General features: G+C 31.9%; 3 protein-coding genes across 11 annotated transcripts; 2 read left to right on the forward strand and 1 right to left on the reverse strand.

The window, feature by feature from the left end:
* Window positions 1-5299: 5299 nt before the first annotated feature.
* LOC113858685 lies at window positions 5300-8935 on the forward strand. Of its 5 annotated transcripts, XM_027491414.1 has the most exons (10): window positions 5342-5515; window positions 6373-6539; window positions 6706-6810; window positions 7186-7242; window positions 7396-7476; window positions 7823-7857; window positions 8058-8147; window positions 8257-8315; window positions 8417-8448; window positions 8531-8589. In XM_027491414.1, exons 1-9 carry the CDS (start codon window positions 5374-5376, stop codon window positions 8425-8427), a joined length of 747 nt encoding a protein of 248 aa, XP_027347215.1. In that variant the 5' UTR covers window positions 5342-5373; the 3' UTR covers window positions 8428-8448; window positions 8531-8589. The 5 variants fall into 5 exon arrangements, with proteins under 5 accessions (XP_027347212.1, XP_027347216.1, XP_027347215.1 ...); XM_027491411.1 differs by lacking the exon at window positions 8417-8448 and having other exon boundaries at window positions 5300-5515; window positions 8257-8416; window positions 8531-8935; XM_027491415.1 differs by having other exon boundaries at window positions 5329-5515; window positions 8257-8309; window positions 8417-8935.
* A 1394-nt stretch (window positions 8936-10329) lies between these two features.
* LOC113857358 (nicalin-1) lies at window positions 10330-19982 on the forward strand. 3 transcript variants are annotated; one of them, XM_027489136.1, is made up of 14 exons: window positions 10330-10868; window positions 11658-11827; window positions 12853-12956; window positions 13338-13404; window positions 14804-14896; window positions 14975-15139; window positions 15247-15387; window positions 15468-15545; window positions 16006-16118; window positions 16190-16250; window positions 18369-18536; window positions 18863-18964; window positions 19417-19506; window positions 19592-19982. In XM_027489136.1, the coding sequence occupies exons 1-14, from the start codon at window positions 10595-10597 to the stop codon at window positions 19652-19654; spliced, it is 1689 nt and encodes a 562-aa protein (XP_027344937.1). In that variant the 5' UTR covers window positions 10330-10594; the 3' UTR covers window positions 19655-19982. The 3 variants fall into 3 exon arrangements, 2 of the variants coding, with proteins under 2 accessions (XP_027344937.1, XP_027344938.1); XR_003503236.1 differs by having other exon boundaries at window positions 10351-10868; window positions 18583-18964; window positions 19592-19974; XM_027489137.1 differs by lacking the exons at window positions 15247-15387; window positions 15468-15545 and having other exon boundaries at window positions 10352-10868; window positions 19592-19974.
* A 934-nt stretch (window positions 19983-20916) lies between these two features.
* LOC113857359 (OTU domain-containing protein 5) lies at window positions 20917-26948 on the reverse strand. Of its 3 annotated transcripts, none has more exons than XM_027489138.1 (9): window positions 26771-26948; window positions 25770-26643; window positions 25156-25317; window positions 24160-24237; window positions 22340-22418; window positions 22123-22268; window positions 21829-21894; window positions 21561-21741; window positions 20917-21330 (listed from the first exon to the last, which is right to left on the reverse strand). In XM_027489138.1, the coding sequence occupies exons 2-9, from the start codon at window positions 26346-26348 to the stop codon at window positions 21119-21121; spliced, it is 1503 nt and encodes a 500-aa protein (XP_027344939.1). In that variant the 5' UTR covers window positions 26349-26643; window positions 26771-26948; the 3' UTR covers window positions 20917-21118. The 3 variants fall into 3 exon arrangements, with proteins under 3 accessions (XP_027344939.1, XP_027344941.1, XP_027344940.1); XM_027489140.1 differs by having other exon boundaries at window positions 20917-21327; window positions 26771-26802; XM_027489139.1 differs by lacking the exon at window positions 26771-26948 and having other exon boundaries at window positions 25770-26498; window positions 26592-26643.
* Between the last annotated feature and the right edge of the window lie 804 nt (window positions 26949-27752).

Raw genomic sequence — 27752 nt, forward strand, 5'->3', positions numbered from 1 at the left:
AGCATATGATAGAATAAGAATTTATTATTATCTTATTGTGTCTTATCTTTATTTAACTCTCCTGTTTTATTATTTTTTATCCTCTAATATTCACCAAAATAACATTTAAGTTTTAGAAATATTTGATTGAAAGCATGACAAATAAATCATCTACCCGTGAGTTTGAGTATAATATTCGTTTAAATAAACTAAATATTATATATTTTAAAGTAATTTCACATTTTTTATTAAAATAAACTACAAAAAAATAAAATTAATTTTTTAAAAAATTTAAATAATTGTTTTTAAATATATACTTAATGATGTGCGTGTTAAATAAGTCATGATTTAATCTACAAGTTATTTAAAAATATTTATATATTTTTTAGATAATATATTTTCTCTAGGTGACTGTCTTAATAATAATAAAAGTATAAACTCAACTAGTTTCAGTAAGTCAATAATTTAAATAACTTATAATCCTAGTTGACTTAAATAATATTCATTCTAATAAAAGATAACTATGCTCTAAAAATAGTATTAGGAAAAAAAAATAAAAAAACAATAACAACATGCATGTTAACCTTATGTAGCCACTTTTTATCAACAAAAAGTAGGTCATGCCTGTAGGCTGAGTTGATCCATTCCCCACCTCAATGTAATATTAATATTAAAAGTTTGATCGTTTATTTTTTGTTTTGTTTTAAGAATATGTGATTTAAAAAATTTATGCCCAAAAGTTGAATTTAAAATATTAAAAAAAAAAAACTTATTTATAGTTTTTTTAAGTCACACCTTTTTATAATCAATAAAACAAATTATCACACCGCGTTAATAACAATAATAATACTAAGCGTAGTTTTTTTATTTTTTAAGATTTAAACATCTTAACTTTTTTCATTTAATATATTTTTTTAAATCTCTAATCAATGACAATAATACACTTGTTGAAACAAATGCTCATAAGTATTAACTAATATTATAATAATTTTGGTAGCAAAATGTATTATAATATTTTTATTAATAATGAGCGATGATGCATATTTTTTCTAAAAAATATACAAGAAAATGTGAAGAATTAAAATAATCCCGAGATTTGAGTTTAGAATCTTCAGACACGTCTCATTCGTGGGGTCCACGCTGGCAGAGGACAGGGCTACGTTCTATAAGGACGGCCAATAATTGAATAGCACGTGAACCATACTTTCATTAATTCACATTCATTGCATGCAGAAGGTTGTTTGGGGGGGTAACTACCTCTAATTTTATTTAATTAATTTGCTTTGGGAGCAGTCGCTATTCAAGTGAATATACTGTTTCACCATATACGGGGCATCCACACACTTGGATGGTATTTTTTTCAGTTAAACAGGAAGTCAGTTATCACATCTCAAGCATTTTTTTTCAGTTTATAATTAGAATTAAAGTTTAATTTCTAATTCTTAATATTAGTTTTTTATCATGTTAATTTTCCAATTGAAATTCCATTTTTAATTAAATGCTAGAATCAGACTCAGTATTGAATCTAAAGTTTGTTCAATTAAATATTTGTTAATTAATTTTGTTTAATTAACTTCTATATATAAATTTTGAACAATATTTTAAAAAATCTTAAACAACAGTACTTGTACAAGTATTATTAAATGAAAGAATTTTTAATAATTTTTTAAAAAGTAAAGAAAGTGAAAATAGAACTAAATAGTATAAGTTTTGATCAGACAAAGTGAATAATAAAATATATTTTAAAATATAATAATTATCAAAATTTTAAAAACCCAAAATTTATTTCCACAAATTTAATAAATAATATATAATATAAAATATTATTTAAAAGACACGTTGTGTTTTATGATTTTGATACATTCACTATGTTTGATAAAGATAAATTGTAATTAATTAGATATTTATAACTTATTAATTTGATAATAAATTTGTAGAATTATTTGATAAATAAAAAATGAAAAATACTTACTACTTTTGAAAAAAAATCTATCTAAAAAAGTACCTAGCTTTCAAAAAATATTTATTAATATTATTATTTTTTACATTTTTTCTTTTAAAAAATAACTTATTACTCACACAATTAAAATCATAGTATATACGTTAATTTAACTGTTGTTCACCTTTATAGCAGTTTTTTTTTCATTTTTTATATACTCTTTTATCTTTTTTATTTAAATAAATTTTATATTAAAAACATAATTTAAAATATTTCATTTTAAAAACATATATAAAGAGAAATTAATAACTTAATTGTTTTTTAAAATAAATAAATAAAACAACATTACGCTTGTTTTGTCAAACAAAACAAAGCCGGTGTAAAATACTGAAGCGTTTTTCAAAATATTTTCTAATTAAGATTTGAATTTCACAAATTATTCTCACTGTGGATGGTATTGAATCGCGAATTTATTGTCGATGCTTCCAATCGTTTGATCTGGTATTATGTGTTTTGGATGGTCGGCTTTTGTAGGAGGGTGTGTTTTGGCAACTCTCGAAACTAGTTTAAAATGTTACAATGCAAATTCATGTCATTTTGTAATTGGGTGTATTCAGATGACAGCTTAATTAACAACTTATTCAATAAATTCTTATAGCATAAGACTTACTAGCATAAGCTGAAAAGAGTTTATGAAGTTTATAATTTATTTTTACAAGCTTCCCATAAATTCTTCCAAATCACCCCATGATCTCCATAACATACTTAAGGAAGTGCATTATTTCAGTTTTTGTTGGCTTATCCCCATGTTGCTAATGCTCAAGCTTACCAGTATATGCCATTTTCAGTCATTACTGTGGTTAGATTGTACCAATGATTATTGTTGAAAATATAGTTCTAAACAAATTTACTTATCAACTAACTTTGCACGGGTCTTGCAAATAAATCACGCTAATCTAATGCCTCAAAATGACTTGCACAGAAACGAAGAATCATCCAAGAGAGCTATTGCAGTTTTCAACGACTATAGTATAATTGTTTGTGTGGCAATTATTATCCTTTAACGTATCTTCACTTAGAAGTCTATAAAATACACAGTTGTGTGGTTTTGCGTGACAGTGCCAAGTCAGTCAACGAAAGAAAACCAGAACAAGCCGTCACAGGAGGATCTTGCTCCTCCATTTTCACACACAACTCAAGAAATTAACCTTAATTTGTTTTGATCATTCTCCTTTCTTGGTTATCATTTTCTTCCAGATCCATCTCAAAAGAATTAGGTATTGACCACAATCAGTATCAGTATCAGTAAAAGCAAAATTGGTACACAAATTGTAAAGTGATTTTCACCCACTATTTCCTGCACGTGGTAATGAGAAATACTGCAAGCAGAACTGAAGCTGGATTTTCTACAAAACTAACATCAATTCTAACTTGGATTGCTCATTTATTATATATTTTTTTAAAAATAATCGGTTAAAACTTGAAAGAGAAATTGCACTTCAAACAAAAACAATATATTTTTTAAAGAATATTTTACAAAAACCCACAATCACACGGGTAACACTGCTGCTGTGAAATTTAATGAAAACATTTGAAGCAAAATGAAAAACAGTATCCAATGAATTAAAATTCAAGTTTGGACAATACCACGAGACGCTCGTTTCGTGAAGCATATAAGCTGTATGTCCATCACCATCGTAGCATCATATTCGTGAAGAAAAGGATCAGTCGATTAAACACTTAGGTTAGAGTCTGTAAATGTAGGTTTTAGATTATTTTATTTAAATGTTAGTGAAATTATCTACCTTTAAGAAGTAATTTTGATACAATGATCTTAAATAATACTAATAAAAAATATTTTAAATATAATTGTCATAAGCAGTTCAACAATTATTACTGAAACAACTTCTCATTTCCTTCTCTTTTCTCAATCTTTCCTCCCGTACAAACATGCTTAATATCTGTTTATATAATTTCTTCTTCTTATTTTTTTTATTATTAGCGGCAGCGATGGTGATGATCCGTCATTTAAGGTAACAGAGATGTCTACCATTGATTTTTTTTTTTTTTGCTCAATTAACTGTTAAGTATTTAATTGTTATAAATTAACATTAAATAATCACATTTTAAAGGACACTTCGTAAAATATGTTTTTCTTATGCTTTAATTGAAAGGACATTTCCATTAATAAGCAATTAGGCTCTAAACAAATAGAAGATATACTCACGTTTGATTTTAAATTTAATTTTGCCTTATTTTAAAATAGACTTTGTTAGTTTCAAAATAGACTTTCATTTTATTTATTTTTAACTTGAATGGTGTACAATTTAGTTCTCTAATTTTTTAAAACTAATTAATTTTTTAAAATTAAGAAATTTTAGTTTCATTATGTAATTTTACCTGAATTTTTTTAAATTACTGTTATTTTTATCCAAATATTTGTGTGTGAGGAGGGGAGGGGTTATGATGAATTTAAAATACAAAGTAAATTCAAAAGTTTAAAAATTAGAATTTTAGTGTAATTTTGTTCAAAATTAAAGAATTTAGCAGGATGTGAGTTTTTAGTTTGAAAAAAATTAATGAGATCTTTTAAGTAAAATTTAATGTTTTAATTGGTCAATTTTATTAGTAAAAAAATATATTTTTTCAAGACAAAGTTGTATAATTGAAATTTAAAATTTGAAAACACATATTAAATTACAATAATTCTTCATAATTGATTCACGTGTTTAATGATAATATAAAGTATTTTAAAAAAATTTAACTTGATTTATAAAAATTTATAATAAAAATATAAATTTTATAATTTAAAAAAAAATCAAAGCACACTTTAAAAATCAAAGAAAAAATAAATTTATAAAATAAAAAAATACTAACAAAACACATGTTTGGGAAGAACTTTCAATTAAGAAATGAATTTTTTAAAAGTTTCTATTTTTAAAAAAATTCATTACTCTAAAATAAGTTAGATTAAGCATACAAGACATGTCAATTAATGCATTGAAATTATATTTTAGTTAAAGACATAAAATTTAGAGTATTAATTGTAAGCTAATTATTTAAATAAGTGAACTATTACGATTCAACATGTGAAAAAGAATAACATTTTAAAATAAAGCGTACTCTTATGATAACACATTACATAAAATTTAAAGAAACAAATGTAATAGTATAAATTACCAAACTAAGTGTCATAATAGAAATTATCAGATTTTACCTCGTATATATCACTTAAATCTGTCACTCAGTTTAAACTAGTGATTATATTTAATCCTTGATTGCTACGATTAAAAGACTAAAAATAAGGACCAAATCGGTAAATATACATAAAATTTGTAACCCAAAATCATAATAATGATTTAATTTTGGTACATTTTGACTATAAACTATTTTGTTCCAAAGGAGGAGGTGCGGGTAAGGTAGCTTGTATGTGAGTGTTGCATTCCATCTATGCCATGGATACCCTTTCAAGGATTAGATTCCTCCCCACTTGTTACAGCCTTCAGTTCCCAAAGATTTCTGCATTATCTCGTTTCCCAAGTGCTTTTTACCCAAACACTACCCTGGTTTCAGTACCAAGAGCTGGTCCTCCTTCAGGTTAGCCCCTCTGTTTCTTTGATTGCAATTGGACTCGTTTCATTACTTTTCAGATCCCTTTACTGAAAAAGTTGGCATTTTTTTGAGTGGGGAAGGGGTTTGGGGAAATGGGTAGTAGACAATTGAAGATGCTGTATCAAGCCCAGAATGGAAATTATGCACAGCCATGATTCGATGGTTGTATTGTAAGTTCTAATATGTATACACACACACACGCAAAATTGGAAATTTTGGTTTTTTTTAAACCAATCCATGGTGGCTAGCTCCTCAGTGGTTTTCAACCGAATACTTTGTTTGGAAATACTTTGAAAAAACAATGTCGCACTTAGATTATTTATAAAGAAATCCGAAATTTTCGTTGCATGATATTTTGATAACTAGGTATAAGGTTGACTAAAATCATTATCTCTTCGGAGTATGTGTCTTTTATAGAGTTTGGATAGCAAGAGAATTGGTTAGAAAGAATAGCAATTTGAAGTGTTAGTTTTCTGGGATGTGTAGTTTGTTGATATATTCAATTTCAATTTGAGTATATATCTGATTCAAAAGTAAAAATAAATAAATTTGAGGGTGCATGAAAACAATTTTCTGTGATTTGTCAGCAAATTTATTGGCCTCCTTTCTTATCTTTCTTATTGTTATTCATTTTAGTTCTCTTTTATTTGTTATGCCGACTATGATTCTGTTAAAATATGTTTTTGTTAGTTTGTAGATTTAGCAACAGAGTTTCAATTTTTCATCGATATACTATTAGATATAAAAAACCATTTGTAATAGTTACCCAGTATTTTCTTTTTCTTGTCACTTATTGTCCTTATTTGTGCAGAGAGCTAACTGGTTGAACTCTTAATTTTTAGTGAGTGATGCAGATGAGGAAGTCTTGCAAATATTTTTTAAGGAGAGAGAATTAAATGGGGATTTTATATCCAGAGCTTCTGATTTATTATGGCAAAGGAATTTCAGAAGTTCTGGTGATTATGATGCTAGCAAGCTCAACAACAACACCTCTCAACAAACAGAGCAGGTGCAGCATATTCATTGTATCTGATTTCAAACCATTTTGATCCAGTTTTATATATTCTATCAAGCGTTTTGGAAATTCTTTGCCTTGCACTGATCCATTGAACATTTTTTGTATGGTTTCATTGATCATGCATTTCAATTTCATGTGATTCTTCTAATATTTGTAGATCATTGAGATTGACAGTGATGATGGTTTTTTGAAACTTTCAAGAACCCAAGAGTGGATATTAGGTGACAATTCTGCACCAATAAACAAGAAGGCGAGTGCTAAGGTATGCTTTAGAGTTTTTGCCATTTCAGATCCCAACATTCAGTTTCATTTATATCATTATCCCTTGACAGAAAGTGGGGAATGGATATGAAATTGAGGGCTTGTTTGGTTTTACGTAGCATCCATGTAATCAATTTTTAATTTAAAATAGAGGATCATGATATTGTAATTGCAGAATCCAATGCATGTTGAATGATGGCAATTATTTTTTGCTTTGGATAGATTTGAGTCTTCGGTATATACAAACAGACGCTGATATGTTTGAATGCATATTTTGTTTTGTCAAATGTTTTTCAAATTCACTTTCTTTCTGTGGTAAATAAATAATAAGTCAAATCGTCCAATGGCTTTGGTGCTTCACTTCATATATCAACAGGTGTTGCAAGACCTCAGTGCAAGACGCAAGAAACTGAACATGCTCAATTATGAATCTGTATGATACCTCTCTTCACCTCAGTATTGGTCTTTGTTAGCTCATGTCAGTGACATTCGTGTTTTCTTACCTTAAGGCTTGAAATTTGATCAATTATAATTGTTCAGATGCCGAGTAAGCTGCTAATTCTATCATTCCTATTTTGAATTGTAGCTCAAGAGGGAAATACTGCTTCTATCTCTGGGTGTTGGATTGGCTTGCAGTGGATATTGCTTGATAACTTTGTCGTTACAGGTAAACTTTACGTTTGCATGCTCTGTTTCAAGAAGACAAATGTCTCATCAACTTGTTATTACTGCTTCTTTCCACTATATTACGTTCTCTTCTTTCATGAGAAGACTAACTTTAGATGGATGCAATGTCTTACGATAATGATTTAACCTCAAAACTACCATGGTGTAAGTTTCAATATACTTACTTCATCAACAGTTTGCAGCATGTTGTTTTCTTAATTTATTTTGTTTATTTATTGGGGGGTGGTTACAAGATCATGCTGTTTTCTGATGCTATCAAAAAAAAAAAAAGAAAACTGAGAGTGTGTGTGTTAACTGATATGTGTGCCTATATCTTATATGTGCAGGCTGCTATAAGTTATGCGATTGGAGTCCTTTTCAGGTTTGTTGCTTTTTATTACGTGGATACTGTCTTATTTAGTTATTTGTTAACGAGATTAAGGGCCATGTGTGACACTGTAAATGCTTCACCAGATTGGAGTCTTCTACTTCTAGTTGATATATGGTTCAATCTGTTGCTCCTCATGGGTTGAAAGAAAGAATAAAACATGGTACTTAACTGATATATCATTTTCAATGCAGTTGCTTGTACCTCCAGCTCTTATATAAACATGCAGACAACTTATCCAGTGAAACGGTTCCTCAAATATTCATGAAAAAGAAGTCAAAGAAGTAAAATGAAAACTTCTGCTTTGAATTTGATCTAATCATACTAGACAGCATTCTCTGCTGTTGACATTCTCTTATCTCTTGTCTTGATGAAACAATATTTTTTAACCAGAATTGGTATAAGAAGTGAGGACCTTGAAGATTTATTGGAGAGGTCAATCAAGGGTATCAGTATATCACTTTCATCTCCAAGGCTTGTGATTCCAGCATCAATTTTCGGGCTTTGGGTTTTATCTCATCAATATTTTGCCAATGACTTCTTTGATTTTCAGGTAAACCTTGAAAGCACGCATATCAATAAAAGGTTCTCTTGGCCACAAAGCCTTACTATTCAATTCTCTTCAAACACATTGATCATTTATATTATTGTCTCTTATTCACCCTAGATTGTGCCAGCTATGTTTGGGATGTTTGTGTACAAGGCTGCTGTTCTAGTGCAAGTTTATAGAGACAATGAAGATTTACAGCTTGTGTTTCCTGAAAAGGAAGATGGTTCAAGTGACTGAAATTTTTATTTTGCTGTGCTCAGCAGAGTACACTCCTCCCTGCAAAGCACTACATTTATTGTCATTTCAGTTATGGAAGAATGCTAGTAACATATTTTTTAAAGCATTTGGTAAAAATTATATGTTAGAAAGTTTGTTGTTAGCATTTCTCTGAATTCAAAATGTGACATAAATGAATGTACAACCTCCACTTCACCTACTGTCTTTGTACCTTAAACAATGACAAAGGTGTTAAAAGAAGACAATATAAATTGAAATGATAAAAAGTCATTGTTAACGTTTCTTCCTATATGCGTCTACTATAATGTTGTACTGAGATGTAGGTACATTGATATCTAGTTGTTTTGCTTGCGTTTTGTTATATACATTTAAGGCCACTTATTGTTAGTTCGATAATAATGATAACTCATTCAATGAAGTGGGCCGAAATTTTTATACTAGTACTATATATATATATATATATATATATATTGGTCATTGCAAAATATTTTGTTTAATCGTGGCAATAGGCCAATGGCTATCACATGAAAATGGGTCGAGGACATTGATGACATGGCCGAACCATGGAGATGTTAGCTAGCAATCAGGTTAATTAATTATGAAAATGGTACTTATTAGTTAATCCCTATATTTCCCTCAGGTTTCATCTCTCCTCAGTCAACACTAGTCCTTTCTCTTCCCTCACTCTTTCCTTTTTCATCGTCAAAATCGAAGGTTTACTATTTCTCTTTATAATACAAATCAATGAGTATACACATGCAAATAGCGACATTTGATTAATCAACCCAGGCACATAACATAAAGGGAGTGTCATATTTGGGGAAATAGACACTCATGCTATAATTTTTTTCCTTCTAATCTGTGCACACTTAATCACCAAGTCTTTTGCAAACAATGTCGATGATGTCAATTTAGGATTGCAAGTTTGAAATAAAGCAGTAGATAAATGATTAAGCTGAATGGAGTTTTCTCTTTTAAGTTGTGTGTGGCCCATACACGTGAGATGATTTTCGAAGTTAATTTAGTCCTCATTATTGCAAAAAGTTGTGTAGGAGTTTTCTTTTAATCTAATTTATATACTTAGAGAATAATATTTAAATTTTTTGTTCTATTAAAATTATTTAATTAATAATCATAAAATCACATAATCCCATTTTTTAAAATTATAAATATTTTTTGGTTCCACAAATCAGAAAATTATAAATAAAATTTTTAACAGATTGGTCTAATATGTTTACCGCTCCCTTTCAGCAGTACATTTGCAGTGGAACATTAATTTACATTTATAACGTGTAAATTATTATGAAATGTGTGAATCAAAAGTTGTTTTAACTTAACTATTAATTTTAAATTTGAATTTTGGAAAGTGAACGATACCTCTAATTAAAAAAGAAACTATTATTTTGATTTTTTTACATGCACTCTAATCATATGTATAACTCAAAATAGTACTCCAACACAACTTAATCACAATTTTCACAAAATATACAACTTAAATGAAATTTAATTTGAACGTCCGAGATTGTCTATCCCAAAGATATGAGCATTTGAAAAATGTTTTTGTGGTTGTAAGTTTTTTTCCCCAAGTTTCCAGGAGACTCAACAGAAGGAAAATAGAAAAATATTTTTTTTTAAAAAAGAAAATCTTAAAATAACAAAAAAGAAGAAAAAGAAAATCCACTGCTACTCAGTATAGTGTATGACTGTAGTGTATGATGATCGATATTTGCTAGTGTACTGATTCTGGTTTCTCCCTTTTGCATTCTCAGCGTCACTCTCTCTTGAAACTTTTGCACCTAAGTTCAGCTAAATCAAAATTGAACAATTAAATATTATATTGATAGACAGAGACATATTTAAGAGTAAATCGGCATCGTCGTGTTCTATCCACTTGTCAATCGCAAATTCGGAAACCCTAGCAGACCTGATCTCACCTCCGTTGTTATGGCGCCAAGGAAACCTCGCGACCGTGAAATGCTATTCGACTCCGTCATCGCTCTCGTCTTCATCCTCGTCGCTTGCGTCGACCTCTGCGACGGCGCCACCGTCGTCGACGTCTACCGCCTCATCCAGTACGACATGTCCGGCGTTCCCTTCGGATCTCGACTAGCTAGTCTCAACCACCACGCCGCTTCTCTTCACTTCTCGCCTCACGCCGATCTCTCTCGCACCGTCCTCCTCATACCTCTTCGCGAACTTAACTTGTCCTTTGTCAAAGGTTCTTCTCCATTTTTTTTTTGTTATTTTAATTTTAGGTTTTTAGTTTTATGTTTTTGGTTGATTGTGCTGAGTGAGAGCTAGTTGTGCTCGTGATGTTGATGTGTGAGTTTGTAACGTAGGTCGAGATTACGCTAGTTACGAATGATGTTTTCGAAACGGCTGGAGTTTTACTGCAGATTATCCGTGTCGATTTCTTTGCTTCAATACTATTTTTCTTTTTCGTAGTTGTTAATTTTGATTTTTAACTTTTTCCATGTGCGTATGAAAAAGATGGATTTGCGTAATTCTTAGTCCAATTCATCATTTAATATTTAACAGAATCTATATATAGTTATACTCTTGTCTGAGATGCATACAAAGGAGGAATGTTACTTGTGATGAGAAAAGTGCTAGTGAGAGTGAGAGTCAGAAATATTAAGATGACTAACCTACTATAGTGTGACTTGAAGTAATTCATATGCATACCTGTAAGAACTAAAACCAAATTAGAACATATATGTTGTAGGCATCAGGTTTGAAGAGGGTCTTGTTGACTAGGCAAGCGGGTAATATTATATACTGGTGCGTTTATAAAATTGACAATTTTATTGCACCAACTGACCAACCAAATATTATCCATTTTAGTCAAAGCTTTAAAGGTTATTTATGGATTGTACTGTTTACTATACTTATTGAATGCTTGACATTTTTTGTCCCTGTCATTTATATTGATCATTGTTTGAAGATGTCATTTTGTCTCACACTTACGAATGTAACAAGGAAAAATTGTGTGACTGCGATATGGCAGAATATATTGCTGAAAGCAAACCTCTTGGGGGTTTAATATTTTTGCTGCCACGGATGTTCAGTTTTGAAAACAAAGGTGGTATGGGAAGTAATCTTGAAGATGGGAGTAAAGAACTGCTGAAGGATACATTGGCTGAACTTGAACAAGTACTTATACATACCAACTTACCTGTGAGTAAATTTCAAACAACTTCTATATCCTGATTGTTTCTAATTTTTTCTTTTGGAATTTCATATTAAATAAAACGCTTGCCATCAGAAGCAATAGTTGATTTATTTGTTCATGAATTATGAATTCCTTTATATTATTATTGTGGTTATTATTATTATTATTATTTTCAATATTACATTCTTAAGTAATCTTTGAAGTAGTTTATGCATTGTATTGTGTTGATCAACTAAGCTGTAGTCTCCAAACACCCGAGTGATTTTATAAACAAACATATTGCTTTCTATCGTTCAGTGTTTTTCTTATGAAGGAAAATTGGCCGTTAGTGCCCTAACAATCTGGTGATGACTGAAGACTTGGACAGCCTCTTCATGTGCATGTGTAACTTGTTTGACTTACAAATGTCATTGTGTGCATGCAGTGGTGGTCCACAGACCTTGCACAGTCACTTTCAGCATTTATTTATTTACTTATCATATAAGTTGTGCTAGATGATTTATAAACCTGCTTTTGATATCTTTCACTATGGCTATGCTTCTCCCATTGGTATTGTGCGTTTGCAGTTTGCATGCATATTTGGTCCTTGACTGATTGGTTAGTGCGAGCTATGTTCGAAATTGGAAACTTTTCCTTAATTTCTATTTTCCATCCAAGGTTTTGTACTCTAGTACAGTTTCTCTAGTTTATGGCATGGACTATTAGTCACTCTATGTCTCATAGCTGAAGCAGTTATCAGTAATAAACTATTGAATTGGTTTCTCAAATATCTAGAATTCCTATATCAGTATGCTGTTCTCTCTCTTTCTTTCATGTGTGTGAGAGAAATAAAAGGCACTCCTATGATTTTCAATACTCTTCCATAAATTAATGTTTTTCAAATTTGTCAATGAAAAAAAGAAAAAGATACTTTTTGCTCTCGAATGCATGACATGACATCTTTTTCCATCTAATGTGAATAAGTCCCTATCATTATAATTTTATTGTTTAGATTGAAGTGTAATGTTTATAGTGCTGCATCTTGTTGCAGTATCCTGTTTATTTTGCTTTTGAGGACGACAACATTGATGCTGTGTTAACTGACATAAAAAAGAATGATGCCACTGGTCAACCTGCTACTGCTACAACTGGCGGGTGAGTTCAGTTCTGTGAATAAGGATTTCTTTGCTTTAACTAAATTTTGCAATTTCTCTAGATGCTCAAAATGAGTGATGTTATGGTTTTGATTCTTTAGAACTTACACACTGAATTGCCCTGTATATTTCCAACTTCTGGGTATTAGATCATGTGTTATCAAATACCTTTTAATGTATTTGTTTGGGTAATGTTTCAATTATCTACTGATTTCACAGTTGTTATTTTTCTTATCTTATCTTTTATATCTTCTTTCTTGGATTTTCTTTCTGTAGTAAATTAATTTGCATGTATGTTGTGCTATTGTATTTCCAAGTGTATTTTTCTTTTGGAAATGAGATTCTAAACAATTTTTTTTTCTCTTTTTCTGTGATGTTGCAGATACAAATTTGTTGTTTCAGCTCCTGAACCCAAGAAACTTGTATCTCCACCCATTACAAATATTCAGGTGTTTGTTAAGCCTTCGTTTTATAGAAATACAACGTAGTTTAATTGCTAAATAAAGCTTATATTGTTGTATGAATATATGCCATAAATTTGTTTCTTTTTCTCTTTTTCTGTTGTGTTTTTGTGTTTAAATTCTACAAATACTAATGTAATGTAAGACTTACTTATGAAATACCACAGTTTGGCTCCCTCTGGTTGTTTTTATAAGGTATCATTTATAATGTTTTGGCATAGTTATCAATAGTGCGGTATTGCAGAATAGCAGTGCAAAGCAGGCATGGTCCGCTACAAAATTTTAATTGCAGAGTGCTTTTGAATAGTGGCCACAATGACAGCTAAAATAGCAGCTGTAGCAGTGCTACAATGACGGTTTAGAAAGGAAACCACACTCCCTCAAAATAGCATCATTTCAGGCTGTTGTTTTTAGGGCAAAGTTGACTTTTTCTTCCCCCTTTTCAGAATGAAATCCCTAATTGGATGTAGTTTCCCACGTTTCTATCTATTGTGCAACTCCATTTTTTAACTAACACCCCCTCACCCTTCTCTCTATTTGGTGCTACCAACACCCACCCATCTGTTGCAGTATTTCTGCGACACTCACCCTCCATTCTTTTCTCCATTTTGAACTCTGAATCACCTGTATTTTGAACCTTGAACCCTCAACCTCTATTCTTTTCTTTGTGCGACTCCCAACCCTCACTTTTTAATGAATGCTTAAGATGTCTTGCATTTGAAATATGAATGTCTTTTGAATTTTGCTTTTTTCCTTAACTTTTGTGGTTATTTACTTGTATATTTTGCTTAAGACCTATGTCATTTTACTATTAATTATGAATGTCATGAATTTTGATTATTTTTTTTTATTCTTTTTTAATTTTTGAGCATTTATATGTATATATTATAAATTATTTATTCTGTTTATAAAAATTCAAAATAGCATTTATCTGCACAGTAACATGTTTGATGATCAACTATATGATTATGAAGTCCTCAGTTCCTTACCTACATATTAATTTCCCTTGCATTGCTCTATTTTTCCATTTTTAATGTTTTATCCTCTTGATCTTTTCTTTGTTCCTAGTGCACTTACTTTCTTCATTTTAGTCCTACGTTTTTTTTTTTAGTTGCTTAAATGCCTGTTTTCTTTCTTGTCATCATCTTCTAAAGTTTGTGTAAGTTGCTGAGATTTTAGGTGTGGAAAAATGCAGCTTGATGAAATAAAACAGTTGAAGATATGTTCTGCACACATCATGGTTATCAATGCACACATGATTTCACTCCTTCATATGCATATTACACAAAATATTTACAATCTAGCTTCAATCTCACAAGTCTTTAAAATTGATGGGCTTTGAATAGACCTTGTGTGGACATTGGATGTATCTTTTATATGGCTGCAGGGATGGTTGGCAGGACTGAAGACAGATGATGATGCTCATCAATTACCCACAATTGTGATAGTGGCATCATATGACACTTTTGGGGCTGCTCCTGTATGTTACTTATAAATTCCTCCTATAAAACCAAACTTTGTGAAATGTATGGTTATGTTAAAACATCTGTAATTGCAGGCATTATCAGCAGGAAGCGATAGCAATGGAAGTGGCATTGTGGCTCTTCTTGAAGTAGCTAGGTTATTTTCTCTATTATATTCTAATCCAAAGACGAGAGGACAATACAATCTGCTGTTTGGGCTCACTTCTGGTGGGCCTTACAACTACAATGGAACCCGTAAGGTGATATATCCTGCATGGAAGTTCATTTATTTGCAGATGGATCTGTAACACATAATTGGCCCTCCCTATTTGTTATGGCTTGTTACATTTAATTCTGCATTTTCCAGTGGCTTTGGAGCTTTGACCAACGTCTGCGTGAGAGCATTGACTATGCTATTTGCTTAGATAGTATTGGTTCCTGGGAAAATGAATTGTGGATTCATGTGTCTAAGCCTCCAGAAAATGCCTATATTAAGAAAATTCTGGATGTAAGTGAATTGTCTCTTTACTAAAATGGGCGGACTTGCAGTTTTATCTTCATCACTTTTAACAACGAATATTGGTGTAGGATTTTTCAAGTGTTGCAGAAGAATTAGGCTTTACAGTGAATCTGAAGCATAAGAAAATAAACATTTCAAATCCTCGAGTAAGTGATAAATTCTCACTGTTCTGTTTTGCTTGCATAGCTCTTTAGCAGTTTATACTTAGCTTTTGCTCAATGTCAACATGGTTGTATTTTTAGACAATTGACACCCTTTTCCCATTATTTTATTACATGAACGGACAGTGTACATCTTTATGAGAAAAATGTTTGATAACTTTGATGTATCTGTTCTAATTTTTCATTTTAATCTGATGCCTAAATCATCCGCTTTTATTTCTTCTCTTTGTTTCTTCATTCATAAGATCCTTCAGACTTAGTTCTTGAAAGACATATTTTAATGACTTAAATATACAGCTGCCTATTGATTTCCACTTCTTGCGTCTAGTCATATAAGCTTGTGCTTCATATGTTATTGAAATATTTCCTAATACCAAACATTCACTCACTGAATTTTGTCTAAATGCTACTTCTAATAGTTATTAAAGATAGTCATCTGATGTAGGTAGCTTGGGAGCATGAACAATTTTCAAGGCTGAGAGTTACTGCTGCCACTCTATCTGAACTTTCTATGGCACCTGAATTATTAGAACGAACTGGTGGTTTGGTTGACAGCAGGTTCATCTTTGGACCTAAATGCTTAAATTTTACTATTTCTGTACCTTTTTGCTGAGAGCTTCATTCTGCAGGCAATTTGTCAATGAAGCTGCCATTGTCAGAAGTGTGAAATTAATTGCTGAGAGTCTTGCGGTAAGACTAATTTTACCTCAAAAAGTAGAAATTAACACTACAAATAAGATTACTTAAATGAGACGCCTAGTTTTACCTTACTATTTTATTTTAATTATTTATTTAAGTTAGGACTGTGTTATTTTCAATAAGATTTCCACGTAAAATTAATCACAGTGATGATTAGAACTAGATGTCACATTTTAAAACAAGTACTGCTTATTCACATTATCTCATTTGTTAGTTTATACATCTAGAGTTTACAAAATTTATATAAAATAGTTGGTAGGATTTCACACACATAATCTTATTTATAGTACAAACTAATGTTTTTGCTAACGAACTACTAATAATTAAGCAAGCTACAATTTTTACACTCTGCTGATGTAGCCGAGTGCTATGTTCGGTGGGAAGGATATCTTCATAATGAAAAACCCTGCATACTGTATAAGCAAATTATACAGAAGCTGTTAGTTAGTCATGCGATAAGAGGTAAACCTTGAAAATAGATCATTTTGTTGTCATGACTATAAGTCCAATCCCCTTTTCAAAAGTAGTGCAGTGCTTATTGGGTTCCTCAGGGCCATTGTTGGGTTCCCCATAATATTTTGTATGACACAAATCAACAAACACAGAAATGGGGTAGGATATAATGTGAATAAGTGGTATTAGCTTGTTATAAAATGTGACTTCTAGATTTTATCATTATTGTGATTATGATTATTTATTTGGAAGTGTTATTGAAAATAACATAAAGTCTTAATTCAAATAAATAATTAAAATAAAACGGGTAAAACTGGGTGTCTCATTTACATTTCTCTAGTACTGACAAAACTAATCTTTTTGTGTATCATATTTAATCTGAGATTGTTTGGTAGATACTTTTTGATATATGAACTACGAGGTATGAGCTTTTCTGATGTTTCTTTCTAATATGGACTTTTAACTGCAGAAATGGTGGCATTAGTTTGCTCCATTATGATTGAGAAAATGTTGTTAAGCCAGAATTTGTTTTTGACCAAATGGTAGCCAGAATGAGTTGGCTTGTTTATCTCTTGGATGTATCTGTGCTGTCTTATCCAACAAACACCCTTGAATCAAGCTAAATTTTAGTTAATTGTTAATGCTTGTATAGCATCTCTTATGGATAATACTGAATCATAATGTTGCTGTTTATTATGCAGTAAAGGTTGTTGATGAGATTTCAGTGAAATGACAACTTGAATTTGCAAAGTTTCCACTCTGTATTCTGATTCTTTCAAACTTACACAAATTCATGGCATGGATTTTACTTCCTTTCTCCTTACATATTGGATTCATGTGTTCCACCTTGTCTTCCACTATCCATCTTTTTAAGTAATAGCTTGGTGTTCACAATTTTAATAGGTGCTTGTTGTGGTACTCATAAACTTGAGAGAGTATTTTATACTCTCTTTAAATTAACGGTTGTAATTCCTTTAATATTTTAAAGATGAGAGAGTATTTTATACTCTCTTTAAATTAACGATTGTAATTCCTTTAATATTTTAAAGATGAGAGGGTATTTTATACCTTCTTTAAATTAACGATTGTAATTCCTTTAATATTTTAAAGATGAGAGGGTATTAACGTCTTTTTAAACTAAACTGCTAACTCCATTATCTATCCATATAAAATTAACGGTTAGGATTGTTCCACATGTAAGATAAGGTATCAAACCCTCTTACTTACCCAGGGTACTGTAGAATTTACCTTTTTAATATTGGTATCTGACTTGACTTAATTATGGGAATTGCAACAATGGCATAGTTGTCGGTATGGTTAATGGTGTTTAATATCACAAAAAGACTTCTAATTTGAAGTGTCCTTGTCATTGACATTTTGGGGTATGCATCAATGGAGATAATCCTTGATTTTATGCGATCCTATTTCTTGTTGATTATTGGAAATTGGCTTAATTGGTGAGGCATTAGTAAGATGGTTGAATAGATGTCCATGAACTGTTATGTACTTGTTTTCAAATAATTGCTGAGAAAGTAAAATTATTTTAGAGATAATATTGAATGTCCAGTGTCTTTTGATGTGACATGTAGCATTGACTTTATATACTTTTTGTGCAAAACCAACTTACTTTAAACACTTCTGATTTACTTTCTGCAGAGGCATATTTATGGACATCAAGGAAAGAACATCCAGATCTTTGCGGACAACAGTAACTTGGCTGTAAATCCTTCTTATATTCGATCATGGTTAGATGTTTTGTCCCAAACACCTCGTGTAGCTCCATTTTTCTCAAAAGATGATCCTTTTGTCATGGCACTGAAAAAGGTATTACTGTATGCTGGATCATTGTAATGTTTAGATTTTATCATAGTTTTTTTTTTTTTTTTTGAAGTTAAAGGATTACCCCCAATAGGATTGTTATGGTGGTGGATCAGCCGAGGGAATGTTTGAAGCAATATTAGAATGACTACAGTTTGGTTTTATTGCTTCATAAGGGATTATATGTGCTCTGGGTTATGTTCTACGTGCCAATATTGTGTGTAATGTTCCTTTTGTCATGGTTGAGGACTTGAGGGTGCTCACTCCTCAATTCTCATGATACCTGGAGTTTCACTCTCGTGTACTTACTCAAGTATTCTACATGCATGCAGGAATTAGAGGATCATACTGATGAGGTAAATCTGCAACGAGAAGTGCTGGATGGGATGTTCACTTTCTATGATTCAACTAGGGCAAACCTGAATATATATCAGGTATTTGGAGTTATTTTCTTTGCATCTTGTTATGTAAGCAAAGTTTAGTAATTTTGAGTGGCTGAGTCAACTTAATGGATCTTTGATTGCTTTGACGGTCTTCAATCCAGACTGTTTTTGTAATTTAGTATTTTTCAATTTCTTTTGGATAAAACAATTTTCTAGTTATTTGACTGACGTGACCGGTTTTCCGTTGTATTTTTTCAAAGGGCATCTTTTCCTGATTAAGAAAGAGGGAATTTTCACAAAAAACAGAGTCTGTATTGATTTTCAAATAAATGCAAGTTTGTTTCAAACAAAGTCAGTATCTTTTCTTGGGAGCTGTACAAAATAGCTTTTTAAGGCCCCAAAATAAGTTAATCCGAACATGCTTCAGTATTTTTATTTTTGGCTTCCTAATTTAATGTAGTCCATCTATTTGCCTCGAAAGTAATTGTTTTATGGTTTTACAGGTTGCCAGTGTCACATTTGATTTGCTGCTGCTTCTAGTAGTGGGATCGTATTTGATTGTGCTCTTCAGTTTCTTGGTCATCACAACAAAGGTATCTATTTATTATCTAAAACGTCATTTGCAAAACTTTAGATATCCTGCTTGTGCACTCAATCTTAGTTACCGCTGTTTGACAGGGTCTTGATGATCTAATCAGCCTATTTCGACGGCCTCCCTCTCGAAAAGTGAAAACTGCATAGTGGCTGGCAGAATTTTGGTATGAGATTTTGCCTAGTTAGTTCTGAAGTTTTATTAAAATCAAATAGTATCTTAGGATGGAAGTTTCTAATGAAAAGCTCTAGCGGATTTCATTGGTCATTTGTTAAGTTGGTTGCTTTAGTGGTTAAAAACAGCACGATGTTTTATTTTGGCTGTGCTAAATTAATGATGCCAAAATTTTGATATATCTTTGCCCGTCTAATTTGGCACGCTTTTGTAGAGGAAAGAATGATGTTACTATGCATGCGCTGTGAACACACGGCTTATCACTTGTTACTTGGTTTTTGCTCAATAAAGGACCGATTTGGTTAATAGAATATAATTTTGCTGCTTAATTATGTCAATGCCTATTTAAATAAATTATTTTGCTCGGATCCTGCGGACTCAGCTTGTGCCGCGATGACTAAGGTAACTATTAAAAGTGAAATTTAATTAAGTGCCGAAAAAAGGAAGTTGTTTTGAAAATGAAATCGACCATATTTAAACCTATTTATCTATGCTATTATTAAACAAAATGCAGGTGTTAGTACTCGCTATTACTATTGTTATTGATTAGTAACCATGCATAGAGAGAAAGTTGCGGTAGACTATGAATAGGAAAAGTGTATTTTGAGACTAAAATTATGAGTTAATTTTGGCAAGCATAGCCTAAGGAAAAGTGTATTTTGAGACTAAAATTACGAGTTAATTTTGGCAAGCATAGCCTAACTTAAGTCGTGATGAGATGAAAATTCATTTTTTCAAGGGAATGATGTTTAATTTGCAACAGGTGTGAATGCAAGCATTTTCATAGATTATTTTAATATTACAGTGACGGTGAAAATCTATTCCTGTGATAAAGTATATTTGGCAATTTTTTATTATTGTAAATTGATTCTAAATGTGAAATTGCAACATTTATATTTACACCTTAAAACTCTACTTGGTCATTCAAATAAAACCAATTCTTCTAAACTCAGTACTAAGTATAATTTTCAAACACTAGACCTAGTCCCAAATTTTCAAATTAATCATAATAAAATGTGAATCAAACACGCTCTTAATAATTCTCCGCTAAAAGTTAAATTAAAATTAGTAGAAATTGTGAGAATCAACTCCCCGTCATGCGCATGTTCAACAAGTGATTATTTTTAAAAAATAGCTAAAATTAAAAAAAAAATCTCTTCAAAATAAGATAAAATAGGCATTATGAATCTCCTAAGCTCTAGCAAGTCACAAATTATAAAAAAAAAAAATTGTTGGAAAAAAAGGGGCCCGGCTCTAGGTCCTGCTATCATTAGACAGATAAAATTGTTGCTCAGTTTTTTCTACCAATGGCCGTCATTAATATGCCAGATTCCAAATTAAACTAGAGAGTAATAGCTTGATACAAGGTATTTATTTAACTGATTTGATTGCAATTTGAAAACTAAAGCTCTAAGGTATTTATTTAAGTCGATAGCCTATCATTCAGTGGCCTTGCCTTTAAGTCTGCTGCTACTGCCACTATCTAACAGGTAACAAACCATAGAATCAACATCATCCCCAAATATGCTGTAAGCCTCAACAGCTTGGATGTAACTAAATCCCATTGATAGTAGCATCCGCATACCGCTACTGAGATCAGCACCGTGCTCTTTTCCATGTTCCATATTGCCATCAGTGCCGGATGATCCTGCTGTTCTCATCAATAGTTTTAGCAATATATTTCAAATTATGAAAGTAAGCAGCTACGCATTTGTTCTAAATTAAAAGGGTGAACATAGAAGGTTAGAAGGAAGGAAAAACTCAAAATGATAAGGCTTTATTCAATTTCACATCTTCAGGTTTAAGACTCCTTAAACCTTGAGATGTAATAAACTATTTTATAAGAAAATAGACCAACTTGTATGGGAGTGAGATACTCACGTGCACCAGAAGATGATGGTTCAGCATTTGAGGTAGAGGACTCCCTGTCACCAAGCTGTTGCTTAAATGCACTATCACCATCTGCAAGATACTCAGCTCGAGAAACTTCCATCACCATGCGTTCAATTTCCTTCTCTGTGAGCTCAAGATCAGAGTAAAACCGACCCTCAGCTAAAAGTGCCTGTTGAAAGCAAGATAAAAAATTTGTCATCATTATCAAGTTAAATAAACTTGTTCTAGCTATTATATTACAATTTAAAATACTTGCATTATTGATCTGTTGGTCTTGTTGAGCTTTAATAGCAGCCTTGACTTGATCTGTGTCAACATTAGTCTGCATCATAAATCACAAATGGACCATCAACCATTAGCAATAGCAAATCAACTTATTAACGAAACAACTCCCATACTTCTTTGAGTCTCCTCAAATCATTATGAGGTTTTGTATAAATATTTATTCCATAATAGATTGTTGATATTTTTCATAAGGGTATAGAACATAAAAAACATAGCAAAGCAAGAGAGTAACAGCAACTTAAACAATAATAGACACAGTACTCACTCCACGAAGACAGCTGAACCCAAGTCCTGCACCAATTGTCAAGCGTCGTGGGTCAACAAGGGAGTTGTAATGATTCCCATGATGATAACTCAGTCGAATAGGTGGTGTGTCAGTGGTATAGCTTCCATGGAAGCTATTAATAGGTTCTGTATAAATAATTAATGTTATTGAACCCATTAACAATCACAGCCATCAAAATATCAGACAGAAGTTACACCTGTACTGTAGGAGTATATATGAATTGGACGATTGTACATTTCACAAATGGCTTGGATCTCAACATTGTTCCCATAGACCTGCCAAGGAGAATGAACACATATTTCACCTAAATTGAACAGTTAAAATAGCTATAAACTCGTTCTGACCAACTAAAACAACATTTTTACAAAAATGTTAAAAATGAATATAAAGGAAATATGGTGGAGGTGAATGGACTTTACATCTGAGATCAGCAGGGAGAGGGCTTTATATGCAGAGGATAAACAATAACTGCAATTTCATCTTCCCATATTTCAATTTACAAAAATCTTATAAATGTGCTGGCAGCAGCATTATCACTCAACCCATGTTTAAACCACTTTCACTCAGGTGGTTAGGGTGGTGTAAGATTTAGGTAGTAGTCATATAGATTTCAGGTGCCAAGCATGACAAAGACTATTTCCATGCATCCTTTAATATATCCATCCATATCTAACAAAAAATCAATCAAATATTGCAATATGATTGTCAACATCATAAAGTTTACTCGTATGAGAGAGTAATATTATGCTTTATTCTTAATCAACAAGTGTACAAATTTATTTAGAGCTATTATTTCTTGGCAAAAAAAAGTATACAATTACATTGCACAGAGACCAAAGGGAATTGTCAAAAGAACTATTTCAAATGAAAATACTAATAAAGACAACAACCAAACTATTAATGGGCTCAATCTTTTTCAAAGTACATTCATATACAAAATATTTCTACAAGGAACAAACATACTAGCTAGGAATAAGTCCAGAAAATTACAAGCTGCTAAGCATATTTTAACACCATGGATAGAACCCAGTAATTCAATTGACATTTTTTTTTTTTTGTCAGTGAGGCTTCAAAAAAATTCTTTAGTAAGGAGAATATTACCTGGGAAGGTCCAGATGTAAATTTTAATGTCCAATTCCTTTAAAAGACACAACCACACCCACATTATTGACATTGCAGAAAAAATTAGAAAGCCTAAAGTTATATTAGGGTTTGCAAAAACATCTACGAAATAAAGCAATAAAATTTTGGACACAATTTAAAAGATAGAGATGATGTCTCAACACACTAAGTATTAAGTACTAGATTCGATTGCTTACAGCATAACTTGCTTGTTCAAACTTCAAAAATGACTCTTAACAGTGAAACATTTATTTGAGAGACATACCACAACTGAGAGACCTTGCAGACATATTTATGTCAAGGGAGGCAGAGGAAATTATTTTATAGCAATATCACAAAGATTTCCTCTAATGGTACTCTACCACTGGTATTGCAAGCCACCCAATGTGGTTAACTCTTAACAGTTAGCAACTAATCAATGATTGGTTAATATAGGGGGTTAAGTCTATTAAAATTAAATAAAGATATTTATTGTAGATACTAGATGAGAAAAATGAAGAAAGAAAACCATTTAACGATAAAGAATATAGATGGCTCTTCACACCAATGTGGTACAGAAGAGTATAAGGGTTGAGACAATTGAAAAACTGGCATATGGATTAATAGGAATACTAAAGCATACAAGCATTTTTTACCACACATTACATTAGTCACACAACTCACATACAGCTTTTATAATATAACAATCTAAACTGTTATAGGAGTAATTTGCTGAAAATGTATAAACAATAAAAAATGATCAGTTCCTAATCCTAAGCCAAGGTCCACACAAAGAATAGAAAATAAAAAAGGGAGAGAAAAAGCAATCATATCCAAGCACAAAAACCTAAAAGCCAAACAACTATTGGTTTTTCCACAAACCAAGAAACAACAGCTGCCACTTTACTGACATACCTTATCTCTTCTTTTTCTCTTACAGTATGACATGAAACCTTCCGTTATAAACTGAGAAAAATGATCTCTCTCCCGCTCCTGAAGATATAAAATGAGAAATATTTAATCCTCTGAAACTCAACAAAAAAGGACCAATGGATGTGCATGAGAAACATCTAGGCAGTGCCTTCATGCAGCTAAAAGTAGAAACTTAAAACAATTCACAAAATACTGATGAACCACCAAAATATTTACAAAAAACAAATGTCATACCATATTAAGGAGTTAATTTAAATTGACACAATTTTTCAATTGAATTAGAGAGAATGAACGTACTTTATTAAAGCATATCAAGATAAAAATGTCCAACCAAACTGATAGTAAGAAAACAGGACATGGAACAATAATATAAGGAAGTTCTGTGTGGAAATATACATGTGTTAGCTATGGGCAAAAAAAAAAAATTAAGGAAAAGAAAATAACAGGTTTCTTGAATCCATTCACTGGATCAAGATTCAGATGCTTTTACTACGTTAGAATATTCCATAAAATTGTGGGTCTAGCCTTTCCTCATCACATATTCTCCCCTAGTACTCATGTTACCATTGCCTAGGTTACTTTTACACAGCTATACGGCAGTTCTTCATTAATTGACTTAGAAAAACCTAAATTTATCATTTCTCACTGCCTTAGAGATTCCAGAAGGCACATACTAAATTCCATGCACCTTTAAACCCTTCTATAACCCACCAACAATTCTATGTCCTAAAACAAGTAACCTGAAGTCCAATATTTTAAGACTTTGAAAGCCTTCAAAATAAATGGTTGGAGCTTAACTAAATATGCAAAATGTGAATATGATACAAACGATGAAGAGAACTAAATAGTTCCTTTCAGAAAACAAATAGCTTCTGATAAAATGAATAATCAGAAAAGATAATTAAAAATATACTTTCAGTGTAAACTGAAGCAGATACATTATGGATATTTGCCAAAATTAATACATCATTATCATACCATATAATCTATGCACATCTGTCTGACCACATCATACGCGTCAGAGTCTCCATACACCTGATCTGCAACAGCTCGGAAAAGACAATTTCCATCTTCTGTCATTTTTTTTACTTCATAACCTTTTGCCCTTCTGATATCAATTTCAAACTGCCGCTCTCTTTCCTGAGATAGATGTCACTATCAGTTCAATTTTTTAATATATACGATGAGACAAGATTAAGATCTCAGTAAAAGAATACATTATAAAATCCCTAAGTAAGTGTAAAGATACAATCCAAGATAGGGTTTCCAACTAAGAAAAGTAAAGTATGAATGGGCAATAACGACAAATGTTTTATACAAACTAGACACTTTCCCTGAATCCCTGCGTAACTTAATAAACTAATTACATTATTATAATGTGTTTATTTTCTAAAAAGAAAAAAAAAACCTAGTAAAAAAATAGTTGCTCAATTAACATACATAACATTTTTGAATTGGCCAAATTATCTAACACATTCCTAGCTAGTTTCTTCTTAGAAGTTAGGATCAACCAACTCACACATTACAGCCTAAAAGAATCATAAACAAAGACTAGTAGCAACATTGAAATCCACGTGCAATCATCAACTTACAAAATCATCATAAGATGAAACAAAGCAGGGCTTCTGTTCATCAGCACTATTGTACCCCTCACTTTCATTAAGAGACCTGGGAGAAGATGGCCGCGACCCAGCCGGCGAAGTCCTAGCCGAGACAACAGGCCACGCAGATCCTCTCCTCGAAGATCCTACAGAACCGGAATTAAAATTTGAACTCCCCGACACACTCCTCCTTGAATTCAAGTTAGCTCCAGCAGGCTTAGGGGGCGGAACAGGGGGCGGTGGGGGGCAAGAACCACCACTAGCTGGAACTAAAGAAGGATCCACACTGGAACCCTCAATTTCTGAAGAAGCTCTAATTCCACTCAACCCTCTCACAATCTCCTCCCTAACATCATTCTCAACAACAGCAGCCATTTCATCATCACTCTGCTCAAAAACATCCTCACACTTTCCCTTATCACCACTCTCCAAAACCTCATCCCCGACAACCTCTTCCCCACTCTGCACCTCAACCCGCGCAGAAGAAGACGACGAGGACGCCGCAGAACTCCGGCTCGCGTTCGACGAAGAACCGCCAGAAGAGCCCCTCTGAACCAATACCCTCGTCATCGTAACTCCAAAATAATCGGAACAGAGTTCGTTTGAATTTGAATTTCAAAGCGTGGAAATGAAGGGTTTGTCACGTGTTCTTGCCTTTGGCGCAGTGATTCCAATCCCTTGGGTGAAAGAGTTGTCGTAGAACTCCTCGCAAAACGATCTCTGCATTCCCCTAACAATTCTCATCAGACCCAACCCTCCAACTTTAAAGAACAAAACCTTTCTTTATTTTTTGTTTAAGTACACGAATTTTACCAATATTTTCCAACGCCGCAAAAGAATCAGTAAAATCCTTGGCGACCCCAACCTGCACTCATTCAAAACCAATATCAATATTTCTTCGGCTATGGATCGATGAAAATAAAGGAATTACAATTACGAATTATAGAATGAAAAGGAATAAGACGGTGAAGTGGTGGAGTGAGTGACCTAACCTCTGTGTGTGTGTGTGAGAGAGAGAGAGATATATATATATATATATATATATAGAGAGAGAGAGAGAGAGAGAGGAATTAGGGTTTTGAAAAGGGAGAACAGCTAAACGAGAAAAGTGAAGAAGGGAAGGGTCGCGTTTTAACGGTGAGCGAAGAAGGGGAAGGCCACGGCCACGTGACGTTGAGTTTCAACACCAACGGCCCCTCCTTCACCACCTTACACCTGGCCACTTCATCGCACGTGCCATCTCACACTCATATATCTTATCATTATTATCATATGCTACCAAGATCTATTTCTCATTCTCTTTTTTTTATTATTATAAAAAATACGAATACAGTATTACTTCAGGAATTATAAACAATTCTTTAAAATATAATGTTTAATATTTTTTTTACAATTATTAATTCATTAATTATTATTCTTAAGTGGTAGTTAATATCACCTGAAGAAATGCTTAGGAAATAACTGAAAGAAGGAAGACAGATAACTTCTGTTATTTGAAAAAAAAAATTAAAAGAAGGGAGGAAAATGGAAAATTTTGATACCTCTACTATTTTTCCTTTCATGCTTTTGTCATTTCTCTTAATTTGGAACAGAAAAAAGTAAAAGTTATTTATTTATTTTAAACTTGGATTCATTGTTTAAAAAGAAGAGTATGATAATAAATTTATATCCTTACAAATCATTTTTATTTTAAATAACCATTCATTTTCTGTTTCTTATAAATTTGTAACACAAAAATGAGGATAAAGATTTGTCCTTTTTTTCATTTTGTATATTTCCTTTTCTTCCGATATTTTATATCTCACTAAACATAATTATGAAAGGTTAATAACATATATGTTTTTATCTAATTCTCAATTATTAATTTAAATTTATTAAAAATTAAAAAACACGTATAATTTGATTATTATTGTTATTATTTTCATGCCAATTGCAACCTCGTAAGCTAGTTGCTGTGCCTATGTTACCAAAGAA

The sequence above is a fragment of the Abrus precatorius genome, unplaced genomic scaffold (genome assembly GCF_003935025.1).
Source record: "Abrus precatorius isolate BTA unplaced genomic scaffold, Abrus_2018 Scaffold2, whole genome shotgun sequence".
NCBI classification, from domain to species: domain Eukaryota; kingdom Viridiplantae; phylum Streptophyta; class Magnoliopsida; order Fabales; family Fabaceae; genus Abrus; species Abrus precatorius.